Below are 18,855 nucleotides of genomic sequence, written 5' to 3' on the forward strand. Positions count from 1 at the left end.
TCTGAAAGAAGCTTTTCTTGGGATAGAGAATGCAGGAGCTTCCATTTCTCCTTCAAAGATGATTTGTTTATTAGTCTCACAACGACGTCACGTGCTTTGTTTCCTTGCATTGCCATGGAAATGGCGTCCAATGAATCCACCAGAATATGTAGTTACAGTGACAAAGCTATTCCATTTTCAAATATTGATTCGCATTATGCCCATTGCTCCTGCAAACTAGAAAGATGTAAGAATTGTCGTGACATGACTCCAAGGAAATTTCCTGAGGAATACTTCTTAACATCCATGCTCCGGTATCCTGTTCACAGTGTAGTGAAACAACGGAACGTGAAATGTTATCAAACCACAAAGATGAAAATTGCACACAGCGGATTTCAAGAGATTTCAGTTGGAAATTCTGCTCTTGTGTGGTACAACATGGTTGAACAAGGTCTTGTTAAAGAACAAGTGTTTTCATTCCGGCTCAACGGTAAAGCAGAGGAGGAAGAGGAGGGTGAAATTGTCCTTGGTGGTGTAGATCGCAATCATTACAAGCGCAAGCTCACATATGTTCCTGTGACAAGCAAGGGTTATTGGCAGTTTGGGTATAATTCTTTCTTATTTGGGAATCATTTGCTTGTCTACCTAAGGCTAGCTTTGGGGATTGCTAGACGATTTTTGTGCAGCTACAACACCTGGTATGATCCAGAGTATGGGAAAATGGTTGACATGACTTGCTACACTATAGATGTTAATTCGCAAGCCATGGTAGAAATAAAGTTTCTATTAGTGCTCTTAATCTTGAGGACAAGATTCTTTAACGGGGGGAGAATGTCAGGAGCTTGGGGTGTGATGAGCGAGGTCAACCATGAGCAAAGAATGAAGGGGTGAAGACAACAAAAAGGATGGGGACGCTATGCTGTGGAGTTTTACTTTTATTGAAGCTTTGCGTTTTATCCTTGCTGGTTGTTAGTCTATCCCACGTGTCCTGTAGCACGGCAGTGTTAGCAATGGAGTCTGTTGGAGGGTTGTTATCGATTTTGTATATTCATATAAATAGGAGAGGAAAGAAAGAGGGAAGATTATTCTGAATTGTAATCTCTGGAACTTTCCTTGTGAGGTTTAGGAATTGCCTCGAATGAATTCCTGGAGTGATGAATGTATGGACATATCAATTTCAGTAAACAAGATTCAACCCATTTCCTTTGCAATTGTCATCTTCTTTTACAATCCTGCTTCATAATTTACCGAGGTCCATAACATAGTTCATTGGCTTAGGTTCTCCCGTGTTCAGCCATTGTTATCACGCCGACGCTTTTCTCATTGGTAACCCTCTGCTTGAGGTTTAAGTCCCACTAACTCACCCAAGTTTTGGGCTCATGTAATCGAGTCTGGATAACGTTTTGAGCGTGGTCTATTGTGATTTATGTTACTATTATATATATATATATATATTACTATTTTATTTTGTTCTATAGACATAGCGAAGTCTTATAATTAAATTACACACCAAATTTATAGATAAAATATTCTAGTTAGAAAAATTTTATTATCAAACCGATGTATATTTAGTAAATTATTTTTATGACATAATTTTATTTAAAAAATAAATTTTAAAAATAAAATCTTATAAATTAAATTTTATCATTAAGTAATATAATTATAATTTGAGAATACGATATGGCCATATTTAGAAAGCAATTAGGTTCTTGGATTGAGTCTTAGTCCAGCTTGTCCATGGACAGCTGGCTATATGCTTAAGAGCATTCACATTAGCTTGGCTAAATGAGATGTTTGGCCAAATTTTATATAATTTGACTAAAAAATTCTTTATATTGGATTGGACAAATCTAAAATAATTTGGACTTTTGCTACAGTGGTCGGCTAAAGATGGAAGACCACTACTCATTCATCAAATATTAAAATATTAATTTATCATTCCAAACAAATAAATTAAATTAATTAGATCAATATAATTAACATTTAACATTTAGAATAGAATTATTATTAACATTTAATAATATTTTTTAATATTAATTGAATATAATATAATTATTATTAACATTTAACAATATTTTTTTAATATTAATTTAATTAGAATATAATTACTATTAGCATTTAATAATACTTTTTTGTAATATTAATATAATATAATATAATAATAATTATTATTAACATTTAATAATACTTTTTTAAATATTAATTTAATTAGAATATAATTATTATTAACATTTAATAATACTTTTTTAAATATTAATTTAATTAGAATATAATTATTATTAACATTTAATAATACTTTTTTAAATATTAATTTAATTAGAATATAATTACTATTAACATTTAATAATACTTTTTTAATATTAATTTAATTAGAATATAATTACTATTAACATTTAATAATACTTTTTTGTAATATTAATTTAATATAATATAATTATTATTAACATTTAATAATACTTTTTCTAATATTAATTTAATTATAATATAATAATATTAATCTAATAGAATATAATTATTATTATTATTAACATTTAATAATACTTTTTTTAATATTAATCTAATTAGAATATAATTATTATTAACATTTAATTGGTAGAATTACAAAATGTGAGAAAATAAATTAAATAAAAAATTTATTAATTTAATAATATTTTATTATTATATAAAGAATAGATGGCTAATCCAATGTGAGGATTGAATTTTGATGGAGTGGGTAAATGTAAAAAGGTGTTGATATTGGCCAAATTTGAAGATGAATTTGGCCAAACCAATACCAATGCTCTAAGGCAAGTAGCAGCTCAACCAAGGGCGGTGGGAACTGTGAAGCGATAGCGACGGAACATGAGTAGCGAACAAGAAATTAGTGCACAGGTATAACTCGTGTCAGCTCAATTTCAAACATCTCGTAATTTCATTTACAATTTTAAATTATAAAATAATCATTTTTACTTTTTCAAATTTTTTAAAAAAATATAAAAAATAATACAATTTTTAAAATTTTAAACAAGAAAAATATTAAAAAATATATTTAAATAATTTTTTCATTTTATGATATTTTTATTTAATTTTTTTCTCTCATTTTGTAAAATTTAATAAAATATTTTAATTCAAACTATTTTATTACTATTTATAAATTATTTTATTATTATTTATAAAATTTTCATTTTATCTCAAAACATGTCTGACTATCTTGGTGGCCAAGCATGTTCAATGTGGCATGTACCAAATACTTGGAACTATCCGAATTTAAGAAGAAAATTAGCTCGCTACCGTGTAACGAAAGTATGTCGGACAGGAACTAAATTATTCAGACTATGGTGATAAGCGGAAACTTTAAAAAAATGAAACGGTTCAAAGTTCAAACATCTCAAGAAGATAAAGACAAAAAGACAGAAATTTTGTGATCAGAAAACCATTGCCATCCATGGCATAAAAAACAGAAATGAGATATGTGGCAAGTAGGGCTGTTCATAAAATCCGGCCCGGACCGGAAATCCGAATAACCGGATTCCGGTTCCGATTTTCGGACCGGGTCAAATCCGGGTCGATACCCGGATTTAAAAAACCGGATTTTAAATCCGAAACCCGAGTTTAAAACCCGGTACCCGGTTTTATAAAATGAAAAAAAAAAACCCTAGGTCTCTACTGCGATTCCACCCCGCCCCCATTCAGATTTCCTTTCTCTCTCTCTCTCTTTCTTCTCTACTCTGCTTGGGCCTTCGCCTCCCTCCCCCAGCTCTCTCTCTCTCTCTCTCTCTCTCTCTCTCTCTCTCTCTCTCTCTCTCTCTCTCTCTCTCTCGTGATTTTCAGGGTTCGTGCTTTGGTCTGTTGTAGATGGTCTTCGTTGTATGGGTTTGTGTTAGTTTGAATATGGTCCAGTCGTTGGGCAATTGGATGAAGCCGAGGAGTCCATCACGAAGTTGTTTGATGTAAATCGCAAATTAGTGAAGACTGTTGAAAATGGTTCCCGCTCCTTCAGTGGAGTTTCTGCAACAGACTCAGATGAGAGTGTGAATGTGAGAAGGAGGAGAATCTCAGAACAGGGACGAAGAGGATCCGAAAAAATTGTAGTCTTGAACCCTGAAACGGCGTGAGCGAGTCGGATCTTGAACCCATGAAGACGGAGCTTCGCCCTGAGGACCTGTCCACTCCGATCGTGTCCGGGATGAGCCAGGGTAGCGGCGAGTACTTCTCGCTCGTGGGTGTGGGAAGCCCGACCAAGCCCTTCTACATGGTCCTTGACACCGGTAGTGACATCAACTGGCTCCAATGCCAGCCCTGTTCGGACTGCTACCAGCAATCTGATCTGATATTCAACCCGAGCTCATCTTCCTCCTACAAGACCCCTGCATCTCCCAACAAGTTGTTTATGCCAAGAAAGAGAATTGCTTGTTGATTAAAATTTTATTTGATGAATGCAGTTTCAGTATTTAAAAAAAAAAAAAAACCCCGATTTTGATCCGGAACCCGGATTTCCGGGTTGTAAAAATCTGGATTAATCCGGGTTTCGGACCGGGTCATAACCCGGATATGACTGAGCCGGAACCCAGTCCGGATTTTGAATCTGAATTCCGGCCCGGATATACCCGGATACCCGATCTGAAACCCGGTTGAACACCCCTAGTGGCAAGACACAGAGAGGTACCTTGAATTGCGACATCGAGGGGAAGGTGATGATAGTGTAAAGCCAACCACCAATAGAGCATTCATAACCAAATTTAATATCTGTTAACTACTAATGCCGGCCTTCCTTGACACTATTTCGTGATTGGAAAGATCAATGTAAAAGTAAAACTTGAAAAATCAACTCTGTATTGACAGAATAGTTAATTAAGAGGCAAAGGTGATGGCGCGCAGCAATAATGGCACTAAAAAGTTTTGGTGAGTGGGAAATGAAGAAAGCAAGACAGATGCTTGCGAATGAATGGAAAGACGTCTCTCCCCACCCTCGCTAGTTGATTTTACAAAGTTACTGTGCCTGCATTTTACAAAGCTACCTCTACCGGTACCTGCTCCTTAAATTCAAGCAGTCCAATACGGCGGCGGTGTCTAAGTTTGACAAATAAAACAGAGATGACAAATTCCCAACACATTTCATAATATATATTTTATAAGAATATGCCATTATTTTAAAATATAGTTAGGTAAATTATTTCCAAATATTATTTAAAAATAAAATAATTTTTAATTTCAAATTTTACTAATAATTAAAATTATTACAAACTTCAAAACAAAATATAAAAATCAATTCGATTTTTTTAAAATTTAAAATAAGAATTATATTAAAAGTTATATTTAAACTTTTTTATAATTTTATAGTATTTTTAATTAACTTATTTTCTTTTATTTCTTAAAAGTTAATAAAATATCTTAATTCATATTATTTTACTATTATTTTTATTAAATGTTCAAACAAGCTCATAGACTACAGCGAAGGAGATATATATAGCAACGTGGGTAATCTTTTAGAGCATCTACAATGGTTTTTTATTTATTAATATTATTTTTTAAAATACATCATCAAATTTCACTTTTTTTATTTTACATAATGACTTTTACAATATATCATATATTAGCTTATATTTTTTTCTTCATATCATTTAAATAATTTTTTAATTCTTTTTAAATATTTCCTTTCTATCAATAAATTTACAATATATATACATATTTTTTTATATTTGCAATATATTTTTATATACAATGTAAAATAATTCAGACCTATACACATAAAATAAAATATATATAAGCCAAAGAAATATTAAAAATATGAAAAAATTGGTTTAAAATATTTCCAAGATATTTTTTAGAATAAAATGAAATTATGTGTTTTAAATGATGAACAATAAAAAGAATTTGCTTACATGGTAAAAATCAAAGTAAAAGAAAATGAGGGAGTAAATGAAATATAAATAATAATAAAAAAATTTATAGGATGAACACTATCCGCTATATGCAGCAGGTTACTGTAGCTAATTGTATTTTATATTTCCTTTTACATAATCGGATGGAACACCATTTTAGAGTAATTTTTTAAATAATTTACATTTTTTGTATAATGCATAAGTCATTGAAAATGCTCTAATTAGAAACGTGGATAATCTTTTAGACAATGAAAAATGATATATGCATCTAATCATTCCAATATAAGTTGTCGAAGTCGGAGTCGGGGCGTTGGAGTCGTAGAGAGAAATCACCCACAAAAAGAAAAAGAAAAAGAGAAAGAATCAATCCAAATGCAAATCTCTAATTGCCAAAATCACTCATAGAATAAAAAACCACTCTAAATCTAATTGCCAAAATCACCCGAAAACAAATTGGAAAAATCACCCACATCAGGAAATTATTTGCACAAATCAAGCTACAAAGAAATTGAGAAAGAGTGGTTGAATCTTGAAGAACATTCACGGTATCGACAACAAGGAAGAACATGCATATGACATCCTTATAGCAGCAAATATACTTGGACTGAAATATGAATCTTGACGGAGAAGATGAAGCGTTTGAAACCAGCCAAGACGAAAAGGGACGATGGAGAAGATGAAGAGTATGGCATTTGACTCAGTCTAATAAAAGAATGTGGAGGTGATGATGGAGTGGCAGAATGAGTGGGGGCACTAGACAGAGAAGAGAGAAAATGCGTAGGTTAGAGTTTTATTCTTTGAAAGAGATGAATATATAACCTATTAAAAATGACGTCATTTAAGGTTTTTTTTTTTTTTTATATATAAAAAATTGCAAAACACAAAACTGGGCCTAGAGGGACTCGAACGCAGGTTCTTTGAGAACCAAAATCCTATCTCAACCATTAGGTCACTTGGCTATCTGATATAAATTACAACATGTAACATGTAAGGTATAAATAGTCGGAGTTCGGAGTCAGAGTTGAAGCCAACGAGGCCTCTAGACTCTGACTCCAACTCCAACAAGGAGACTCCAATTCCGATTTCAAAAATCTCAGAGGTTCGTCGAAGCTTGAATAGAGTTGGAGTAGACAGAGTTTTTGCCCACCCCTACAATTAGCTAAACTACCTCAACATACTGATTATTCCAACCATTTCTTGGGTAGCAGCCACCATCTGGAGAGGTGGCAGCCCAAAAAATCTTTGATTCTGGAATGGTCGTTGGTCTTAACGACAATAGCTAGTTATTTAATCTGGCGCAAGAAGGGTCAGATCTAGTGAGATCTAGTGCCATCTTGGGTAGGGTGGTCTGCCAACAAACCACTAGCATACGAGAAATCTCGAAAAACAATCAAGTTGACCTTTGCTAATTAAAAAGTTGGCTTCCCTCCACTGGCCTCCCTTCCCCTCTCGGTATCTCTCTCTATTTCACTCTATCTCTCTCTGTTTCTCTCCTTCATCCAGAGCCACCACAAAGATTCTAAGTTTTGTTCTGCTTGTTTATTTTATTGTCATTTGTTCTACTTGTTTAATTTCTTATGGGATTGCAAACTTGTCTTATACAATGGTATGCCTGACAGCTTCAGTGACAAACTATGGTAAATATATTTTAGGACCTAAACACTGAGATCTTGGAACCATAATGGGATCTGTGCATTTCTCTTGAATCGATGAAAAGATATTTCCGCTGTATTATTTCCTTTACCTCTACATGGTTGTTTGGTTGCTTTCAAAATCGTGTATCATCTGTGCACCCCATATTGGTTCCCAGGTTATGATTTTCTCTTTTCAAATGAGATCAAGCTTCTTTTTTATGTCACTTTTTCTTTCAATTCACCATTTCATGTTTAGTATTGGTTGGATTCTACCTCTTTTTGTATGTTTCTCTTGAGTTTAATTTGGTTTTGGTGTTCTCTATTAGTGGCCAATTTGGATATCAATTCTAATGAGTATTCAAATCCCTACCTAGATAATGTGGACTTATGGTAGGTCCCAACATAGAGAATATAAACACTAAAACAATTGTCCTCTTCGGGTGAGAACGTACCACACTTTTGAATGCAAATACTTGCTGATTCATTAATGAAAACGATGGCTGCTTAAATAAGCAAAGCCAAGCACCACAAACCAAAATATAAGGGAAACTGCAACTAACAAATAGAACTTAACAAATGTAAAATAGAATGCAAATAACAGAGCATAATTAATGGAAGATAAATGACGTAAAACTCGCAACACTTCATTCCACTTCTGCACGTTGAGCTATGACCCAGCCTTGCATGCAACTCATGTGACGCCCCCAAATTTCGTTTGGGATTGGACGGACATTTGAAGCGTCGAGACATGCAACACAAGGTTACATGCCCCCGTTCATGACATATAAGATGCAATGTTCCTAACATGCATCTAATATTATGCAATATTCTCAGTGGATAAATTTTTCTTTAGCAATACTATGCACCAAATTGAAAATATTCCAAATGCTTAAAACATACTTTATATATAAAGACCCATTGAACAACTAAGATCATAACACTAATCCAAAATGCTTATGATCCAAAAAGTACTAGAAATGCAACTCCATCGTACAAGTAGTAATTTACGTTAACTACTATATTAACATTGAGTCGCATCGTCGCTCAGTCAACTGTGTCTAGTTGGTCAGCTCCTGATTCTCCTTCAGGTCCTGTAACAAGATCTACCATTCGGGAGGAATGGTAGTTGGGACTACCACAGTGAGATTTGATTACAAATCTCAGCAAGTTAACAAAAAACTTCCACACAAGTTAATGATGCATGGATAACATTAAAAGCATAATTGCATAATCAAATTCATAAGTAATTAAAGCATAACTTGGCGTACAACATAACATAATTGACATAACTTAAATTGAAACATGAACTGAACTTGAATTGACATGAACTTGATCTGAAACTTGACTTAGCATGAACTTGCTCTGAAACTTGACTTAATATGAACATGATATGAAACTTGACTTATCATGAACTTGTTCTAAAACTTGACTTAACATGAAAAATACATACTCCACAGTTGTTGTGGCCCCATGTATTCTACGTGTAAATACATACTCAACAGTTATTGTGGCCCCATGTATTCTACACAAACTTGACTTAACATGAAAAATACATACTCCACAGTTGTTGTGGCCCCATGTATTCTACGTGTAAATACATACTCTACAGTTGTTGTGGCCCCATGTATTCTACACAAACTTGACTTAACATGAAAAATACATACTCCACAGTTGTTGTGGCCCCATGTATTCTACACAAACTTGACTTAAAATGAAAAATACATACTCCATAGTTGTTGTGGCCCTATGTATTCTACGTGTAAATACATACTCCACAGTTGTTGTGGCCCCATGTATTCTACACAAACTTGACTTAACATGAAAAATACATACTCCACAGTTGTTGTGGCCCTATATATTCTACGTGTAAATACATACTCCACAGTTGTTGTGGCCCCATGTATTCTACACAAACTTGACTTAACGTGAAAAATACATACTCCACAGTTATTGTGGCCCCATGTATTCTACACACTCAATATGAAACGTGACTGGAATGCGAAAGGACTGAAACCCTGACGTAACATAACGTGATTTGAACATAACTTGAAATACATAACCAACTTGAGATAGAAACATTTCGTAACGTGGCATAACATATAATAGACAACATATTGAACATGACATACTTGCAACAGTGAATATTACATGACTTGACATACATGTAATAGATGACATACCTAGCATGACGTACTTGTAACGTACAGTAATACATGACAGAATATATTATGTAACATATAAAAATTGATGACAGAATAAATTCTGTATAAGAGACAATTACGTGATAACTTGGCATGGCATGACATATATGATAATACACATACATACACTGTAGTTCTTTTACTTAGCACACATACACAGTAGACTGTTAGTAAGTTAAAAGCTAACTTACATCGATCTCCGCATTTCTTATAAAACCTCAAGCGCGATCACGAGGAACTGTAATTAGTGATTCTAAAAGTTAGCACTAAATCACTAATAATTTAAAATATGAAAAATACTACTTAAATAGTAAAATTTTCATTTTACTCTCTACATGTAGGAAAATGACCGTTTTACCCATAACTTAAGGATTTTGCATACTAACTCCAAAAGTCACCAAAATTTACATGCCTCATGTAAATTTTATCCTTAACTCAAATATTAATTTAGAAAAATTTAAAACTAATTAAAACTCCATAGGGCCAAAATTTCCATATGCTATTTCCATTGATTTTTGTTTCTAACTTGTTTTGATTAACCTTTTGATCTATGACTTATAAAGATGTGATCTTCAAACCAAACCATCACATGATTTAAAAACATCTCCTAAAACATATATAAGCTTCTGATTCAAGATCACATGGTTAAAAATTAACCAAAACATAAATTTAGCCAAGAACATCCACACTTTGGCTTATTTGAATATCTCTTTACATAAAATTTCATATCTTTGAAACTAATATCAAATATCTTCAAAATAATAATATAACATGTATATAAAATGCTTAGGATCCTCCAATAAAATTATCAAAGTCATTGAAATAGGTTTAGACCACCAAAGAGTTAAATTTTCTCAAAACAGAAACTGTTTTGCCTCTTCTAGTTTCTAAGTTTCTAAATCTAAGAAAATCTTTCATCAAAACCTTTAATCATGCAAAAATCCTCAACCAATAATCATATACACATGTTAACAATACTCCATAAAAATTTCAGACCAATATCTATCCATTAGCTTGGTCAAAAACTTCAAACTATAACATATTCTCCAGTTTATCTCCCAGAATGACCTTTCTATAGTTTATATAATATTTTACTGACCAAATGATCTTCAAATGGGACAAATAAGATATCCACGTAAACTAAACTAAAAAAGGAACAACTTATATGAAGGATACTTTATGATAAAATACTTACAAAAGCTTCAAAATAGGCGTACAAAAAACACCTAAAAGCTGTCCGAGAGAGAGTGTTTGGTATTCTTTCAATGTAAAGTGTAAATGAATATAATTTCGTGGGGAGGGGTGGCTGGAGATACTTATGGATGAGATATGGAAGAGATGAGGCTGGAGTGAGAGTTAAGTGTAGGACTCTCTTACCCGAAGTGAGAGTTAAGTGTAGGACTCTCTTACCCGAAGTGAGAGTGGAGTGTAGGACTCTCTTACCTAATAATATCTACAAAAATCAACTCAAGATATTTTTACCCAATAATATGCACGAAATTAGCTTAAAATATTTTTATCCAATATTTTTATCCAATAATATCCACAAAATTAGTTTAAGATATTTTTATCTAATAATATCCACAAAAATTAGTTCAAGATATTTTTATTCAATAATATCCACAATTTTGAACAGACGTTTCGTCCGAAAATATGAAAAAGTGTTATTGCGCTATAAGACCTTAAATAACCCTCCGAGTCTAATGGCACAAACCATAATACATTTAGACACTTCTAACTATCTCCAATAATAAAAAACACACTTCTGATACTATAATAAGTAATAACACTAACTATATAATTAGACTAAAACCTATATGATTAATAGATTCGTGAAAGCTTATAGAGTCTTCACGAGGTTCTTAAAGTCAATAGAAATTCTACAATTGAATTTCTAGCGGGCTGTTACAACTCACGTCCCCAAATATTTGGGATTCGGTTTACGCCCCCTCTCAAATCGTCGTGGCTTGACAATCCCTCCCCCATCAAGCAAAACCTTGTCCCCAAGGTCCATATGCGGAAATTGCTCAATCAACGACTGAGTTGTTTCCCACGTGGCCTCTTCTGCTGGTAAACGCTTCCACTGAACCAAAATCTCTTCTTCAAACTTGTTTCCTTGTTTGACCCAGCGAGTGTCCAAAATTTGTTGAGGTTCCAGTAAGATTATGCCTTCATCGTTCACTAGTGGCAGTTTCGTAGAAGGTACCAACAGATCTCCCACGAATTTTTTGAGCAGTGAGACTTGGAAGACTGGATGAATTCGCGCTCCTTCTGGCAGCTGAAGCTTGTAAGCAACCGTTCCGATTTTCTGTACGATTGGGTAGGGCTCGTAAAAGTGACTAGCAAGCTTCTGGTGGACACGTTTGAAAATCGATTCCTACCGATACAGGTGCAACTTGAGAAACACCATTTCACCCACTTTGAAAGTCACATCCCTCTTGCTTTTATCCATTGTCTACTTCATACTATTAATGAAAGATTCCAAATTTGCTTTAAGTTGACGCAACAACTCATCTCTGGCTACAAGACTCTGGTCTACTTCATGTACCGAAGAATCACCATTACGGTAATTGTGAAGGAGAGGAGGTAACCGACCATACAATGCCTGAAATGGAGTCATGCCTATAGATGCATGGAACGTCGTATTATACCATAGCTCAACCCATGGAATATCAGTGCTCCACTTTTGCGGCCATTGATGAACAAAGCAGTGAACATATTGTTCAACACATCAATTGACCACTTCCGTCTGTCCATCGGTTTGCAGATGATAGGCAGAGCTAAGTTTCAATTGAGTACCTAACATTTGAAAGAATTCCTGCCAAAATCGACTAATAAAAATTGGATCCCGATCGCTAATAATCAATTTCGGAAGACCATGCAACTTGATAACTGATTCAACAAATTTTTTAGCCACACTCTTAGCAGTAAATGGATGGAACAAAGTTAAGAAATGTGCAAATTTACTTAACGTGTCAAGACTACTAAGATTGTATCCTTGCCGTGGGAGGTTGGCAATCTTTCAACGAAGTCGAGAGTAATATCATCCCAAACTTGGCAGGGGATGGGTAATGGGTGCAGTAATCCAGCGGGGGAAATGTCTCAGATTTCATTTTTTGGCATACCCCACAGTGTTTGACGTACTTCTAGACGGATTGGTGCATTTTAGGCCAATAAAATTGCTGAGCTAGTCGTTTGAATGTCCGTAAGACGCCTAAGTTACCACCAATTTTGGTGTTGTGTGCCTCATGTAGTAGCTTAGTGCGTAGCGTCACACATGAAGGAATGACCACCCTTCCCTTAAATAACCAAAGTCCTTGGTGCTGAGAATATGGACCTTTGGTTTGAGCCTTTGGGGTTCCTGAATCCTTAGTATTTGATGCTCATAACTTCAAATGCCAAATACTGTAGATAACCATATTCTTTGTCTTTGGAATGATGAACAGGTGCGTCTGCTGAATGTGGTTGGCATCCAATGTCACTGACAGATATGATTACTTCCACCTCAGTTAAAAAGATTCATAGAAAGGCAACGTACATTGTGCATCCATCCTGATAAGGTTCAATAGAAAGGTGCAAGTCTCAAGCAAAAATATACTGCAGAAAAGGTTTTTGATATCCTTAAGGTACCATATCAGTGTTTATGAGAACGTTTAGTTCTCTTCTCTTATTCATATTTGATAACTATTATAGCCATGAATTACCTGCTGGTTTACATTCTTAAGACTGGCATTCAAGGTTCATGCTGCATATATTTCATTGGGTGTTAATATTTTTCTTTTCAAAATGTGTGCCTTTTTAATTTCCTTTCCAATATAAGTTCTAGATTGGATTGTTTGACACTCTTTCATTTTGTTTAAATAAAATATATATTGAAGAAAAAATTAACTTTAATGTATCTGAATCTCTGACAGTTTAGGTGCAGCATAAGTCGATGCAGAAAAAAGATACCGATCAGCAATCAGGCTTTCAACATGTACATTTTATATAGGTATTTTTCATGAAATATTTATTGGTAAAGTGAACTCTTTTATATAGACATTTTCCATTTTATATATATTTTATTTAAATTTTTTTAATAGTTGCAGTAGCGAGTATATATAATCAACTATTTAGATTTATAAAATTTAGTATAAAAAATGATCTGCACATTGCTCGGATTATAGGCTCGTTCATTTTTATTTCGATAAAATTATAGATTATAAAGTTAATTTTTATTATAAAGTAAATCTAACGTATTATATAAATTAGTCGTGTCTATATAATAAAAAAAATAAAGAAAAACTATATTTTTTATTTTGTATCATCAATATCTTGTTAAATGACATTATCTCTAACCTCCAAAATGAAGGTCTAAAGTTCGAAATCTCCTCTCTAAATATATCAAAAAATATCTTGTTAAATGAATTATCCAATTTAATGGATAAGCTATTATTCATATGAAGTAAAAATAACTACATAGGTTGGTCCATTCCAGTAAGCGCTTCCAAATTCCCTTCCCTTCCTCCTACAAGAAACCAGATCCCTTATTTCCTCTATTAAATTTTCCTTTGTTCAAGTAAACAGATCTAACCCATAATAATACTTATCAAACATTCAAACATGATCTATTTGACCCTCAACACAATTACTCGTGTTAACATTTCCTTAACACAGTCAAAGTATTACAGCCTTTTGTTTGCTCAAAACTGGTGACTTCCACACAGAAATAAAATCGTAGAAACCCATCAAGAAAAATTCCATTTCTGACCAAAAAAAAAAAAGTGCCACATAGGTTCGAGATAGGGGTTTAGAGAGAGAGAGAGAGAGAGAGGGGCATCGAAACGATAAACCCAAACGGAAATTTTCATTTGCCATTCGGAGAACACTAACTGACCCCAAAACAAAAAAAAAAAAAAAAGAAAACACAAAATCGTTTATGTTTCATACATACCCACAGAAAATTAAAGGAACAAAATCCAGAAATCTAATCATCAAAGCAACCAGATCCAACCCAAACTTCCTAATCAAAAACTAAAAAAAAAAAATGAACAAAGAAAGAAGGCTAGTCAAAGACCCATGGATCCATACCAACCAAAGTTCTAACACAACAAATCCAATCAGAACACCAAATTAAAATAACTTAAACAAAGAATAAACACACCAAATATGCCAAAAAAGTTTCTTTCTTCCTCAAGTTGCTGAAAATAAGGAATAGAGAAAGAGAACCATACCAACCAAAAATTACCAGGCATTGACCGATTTATGGCTCAATCGTAGGTAGGCAGGGCTTCCACGATCATGCTTGTTGAACTCGTACACGTGAAACTACTGGACTTTAGCTACAGAGGAGAGACAAAAAAACCAAAAGGGTCAGATAGAATCCAACCGAAAACTCTGATTTGGTAGCACAAAATTTTCTGGACAAGTGAGAACTAATTACCGGGTTTAGAAGGCTCGGATGGAGAGATGATTCTCAAAACTGAGCTTCCACAAGCCATCGGTGAGAGACTGTACTCGAATCTGCTGCTCCTCTCCATAAAGTAACCATCGAGATCACCACGGCGGCAGCTAGGGTTTCGTAGGTTTTGAGAGAGAGAGAGAGAGGTTCGGGGTCACGAGATGCAAATCGGGAAGAAGGTTTTTTTTTGCCTTTTATACAAATCCGGTTATACCGGGTTATGAATCCGGAACCCGTATTCTATACCCGGGTCCGGACCGGATATATCCTGTTTTTAGACTATGGGTTTCGGCCCGGATAAACCCGTAATCGGAATCCAGGTAACCCGGATTCTGGACTGGACTGGATAAAATCCGGCCCAAATAAACAGTCCTACTTCCAATAATACAATTAGAACAACTCCAATAATGCAATTAGAGTCTACTTTAGACAACGAAAGAGATATTTTGGGTAGAGCAGGTTTTCTTTTTTCTTGCTGTCTACTTTCCCTTCTTCCAAACTAATAATTCACACAAATTACCAACAGGGGTACGTGTCCTTCCTCTTTGAAGCAAAAAATCAAATGAAAATATAAAATGCAATGACAGCTAATCACAGGCAGAAGAATGAATAACTCTATTTATAATCTCTCGACTCTATATATTATATTATATTTATATTATTTTTTATTTTTTATAATAAATATATAATATATAAAAAAATTCTATATACTGTGATTAGAAATTCAACTTGGTTGTTGAATATAATTTATATAATATCCATATAATCCATATAATTTATAACTTTATAAACTATAATTTATAATTTAAATAAAAAAAACATATATTTAAAATACTTTTAAACATATTATATTTATTTAGAAACAAATTTAAAAAATATTTTATGTATTAAATGATGATTATTTAGTTTTTTTTTTTTTTAAGTATGATCATATCTTTAAAATTTTAAAAGTTGTACTTATTTAAAAATTATATAGACATTTTCTCTCATTGACAATCTTTCTAAAATTAAAAGTACATTCTAAGTTATTAAGAAAAGCATGTTGGAGGCTAAAAACTAATTTAATATATAACACTTAAACAATATAATTTTTCATTAAAATTTTTTTAAAATTATTTAAATACTTTTTCAAACTCTTAATCCAATTCCAAACAAGCCCTTTATCTAAGAGATCTCCTTTAGAGCTTTGGGCATGTTTGGAATTACGTTAGGGGTCGGAAAAAAATGTTTAGTTAGCCTCAAAAACTTTGTTACAAATTAAAATATTTTTTAGTCTCAAAAAAGCTAAAATGTATATTTTAAGAAATATATCATTTCCTTCAAACATGTTTTTTTATAAAGTCGAACGTAATTTCAATTTAATGGAAGATTGTCAATTGGCAGAAATATACATACAATATTTAAATAATTATAACTTTGTTATTTGATCCTATCACAAGTACAACACTTACCTCAAATAAGCTTTTATGTCATTTCTATATGTGAAAACAGTTTTTACAATATTTTTAAACAAATAAAACATGTTTAAAAGTACTTTAGATATATGATTACTACACCATAGATAATCTTTTAATAATATAACTTATTATTACAATTAAAAATTTTAAAACATGAAATTTAATTAGAAAAGTCTCTTTTATTTTCGAATTCCACAACATACAATCACTTTTAAATATTCATTACGCAGATTGTTTGACAACATTTACAAATTCTACGCACATTGTCTGACGAACAAAATCGCTGAGCTCAAAATCTACAAAAGAAGCAATCAAATTCAAATGGCTGCATGTTTAATTAAAGAAGCTTGTAAATTTATCAAACACAAAATCTAGGTTTCAAGCAAAAGAAACTCTTGAAACTGGAGATAACAATACCACAGGTCTACATACCACTTGACTTAACTATAAAAGGCCAAAAGACAATGGCCCTCACAACCAAAACTCTTTTGTTACGCAAAAGTGTTTTTTATTATGATTCTCACATAGTACATCAATATTATACTGTGCACTAAAACACTTTGACTGGGACAAGGTTCAGAGGTATTCTTTTCTGGGTAAGGCCAGCACCAGTCGATTCTTCCATGTTTATATCCTCCTCCTTCATCCCTGAGGGCACTTTCCAATCGAAACAATACAAAAGATTCGCAAGTGAAAGCTCAACGGTGGTCGCTCCCATGTATATCCCAGGACAACCTCTTCGACCAGATCCAAATGGCAATAACTCAAAATGTTGTCCTTTATACTCGATAGAGCTATCAACGAACCTTTCTGGGTAGAACTCTTCTGGGTTCTTCCAGTAGTCAGGGTCTCGTCCTAGCGCCCAAGCATTTACTTGGAGCAACGAGTTGGGGCCAATGTCATAACCGCCGATCTTAACGTCTGTCATGGTTAGTCTTGGAAGAAGAATTGCGGCTGGAGGGTGCAATCTAAATGTTTCTTTGATTATCATCTTCAGGTAATGAAGATGAGTTATGTCTGTTTCGGTGACGTTTCCTCTGTTTCCAACGACGTTTCTGACTTCATCTTGTGCGTTCTTCATCGCTCGTGGGTTCCTTGCAAGCTCCGCCATTGCCCATAGCATGGTGACTGCAGCAGTGTTGCTTCCACCCAAAAACATATCCTGAAATACACGAAGAAATATTGCATAATGATCATTAGAACATAGAAACCTAAGACCTGAGCTCAAGAAATTAAGATTAATGCAGAAAACACGAGGAAACGTGATAAAAAAACCATGGAAAGAAAGCTTGAGTCCTTACGAAGAGGATGGCCTTAATGTTATCTTTATTGAACGGAGGAGCACCGGTGTTGGTTCGCTGATCCCTTTCTATTCTCAGCAACACGTCGATAAGGTCTTCGTGGTCTTGTTCTGTCTTCTTGGGGTTGAGATGAAGATCAATGGTCTGTTGCAGAAAATCATCCAAATCACGAAAAATCTTTTCGAGTCTTCGAATCCGGCCAGAGAGCCTGTCAATAATCCATCCCACGTATGGAAAAAATTCAGTTGCACTGAAGCTTGCAAACATGACTTCAGCCTCATGAAACACTTCTCGAAGCTTTCCATTATCCAAACCACTCCCACGAAAATTATTTCCGAAAGCAGTCCGACAGAGTATATTTGCTGAAAGAGCCAACATCTTCTCAGAAAGATCAACAGGGGTTGCAGAAGATGCAGACTGAGAAATTGAATTAACAAGAGAAGCTACTTCTTCTTCCCTGATAAAGCTATATGACTGCACCCTCGCCACGCTAAAAAGCTCAAGAGCACAGATTTTCCTTAACTCTCTCCAATAATCACCGTAAGGTGCGAAAACTATGTCTTTGTAATTGTACGTCAGTCTCCCGGCTGTGGAAGAGACAGGTCTACTGCAACAATCAAGATCATTAACCTTTAGGACTTGTCTTGCAGCCTCAGCTGAAGAGATGTTAATAATTGTTTTAGAACCGAATTTGAGGAGCATGATTGGGCCATATTTTTTGGAGAGTTGGGACAAAGTTTTGTGAGGCAATTCACCAAGCTGGTGCATGTTCCCAATAATGGGAAGAGTAGGAGGGCCTGGTGGAAGGCGCTTCTTTTGCTTTGGGCCATAGATTTTGTTTTTCGCTAGAAGCAGTACTAGAGGGAGAAGAAAGAGAAGGGAGAGCCTCAGCCACAGGGGCACAGCATAAAGATCCATTGAAGCTTCCATCTTTATTTGCAGTACTAAGCTACTCTGAGACTGTCCATTTATAGACAACAGA

The 18,855-nt window shown here is 33.9% G+C and overlaps 2 protein-coding genes across 2 annotated transcripts; one reads left to right on the plus strand and one right to left on the minus strand.

Annotated features, from left to right (window-relative positions):
• The first annotated feature begins 203 nt into the window (after window positions 1–203).
• On the plus strand, window positions 204–1,084 carry LOC122314267. The gene has a single exon (XM_043129750.1). It carries the CDS (start codon window positions 244–246, stop codon window positions 868–870), a length of 627 nt encoding a protein of 208 aa, XP_042985684.1. The 5' UTR covers window positions 204–243; the 3' UTR covers window positions 871–1,084.
• Window positions 1,085–16,904: 15,820 nt separating this feature from the next.
• LOC122312869 (cytochrome P450 71B9-like) lies at window positions 16,905–18,855 on the minus strand. The gene is made up of 2 exons (XM_043127527.1): window positions 17,874–18,855; window positions 16,905–17,734 (listed from the first exon to the last, which is right to left on the minus strand). The coding sequence occupies exons 1-2, from the start codon at window positions 18,801–18,803 to the stop codon at window positions 17,123–17,125; spliced, it is 1,542 nt and encodes a 513-aa protein (XP_042983461.1). The 5' UTR covers window positions 18,804–18,855; the 3' UTR covers window positions 16,905–17,122.

This window comes from Carya illinoinensis, chromosome 6, assembly GCF_018687715.1.
Source record: "Carya illinoinensis cultivar Pawnee chromosome 6, C.illinoinensisPawnee_v1, whole genome shotgun sequence".
In the NCBI taxonomy this organism is placed as follows: domain Eukaryota; kingdom Viridiplantae; phylum Streptophyta; class Magnoliopsida; order Fagales; family Juglandaceae; genus Carya; species Carya illinoinensis.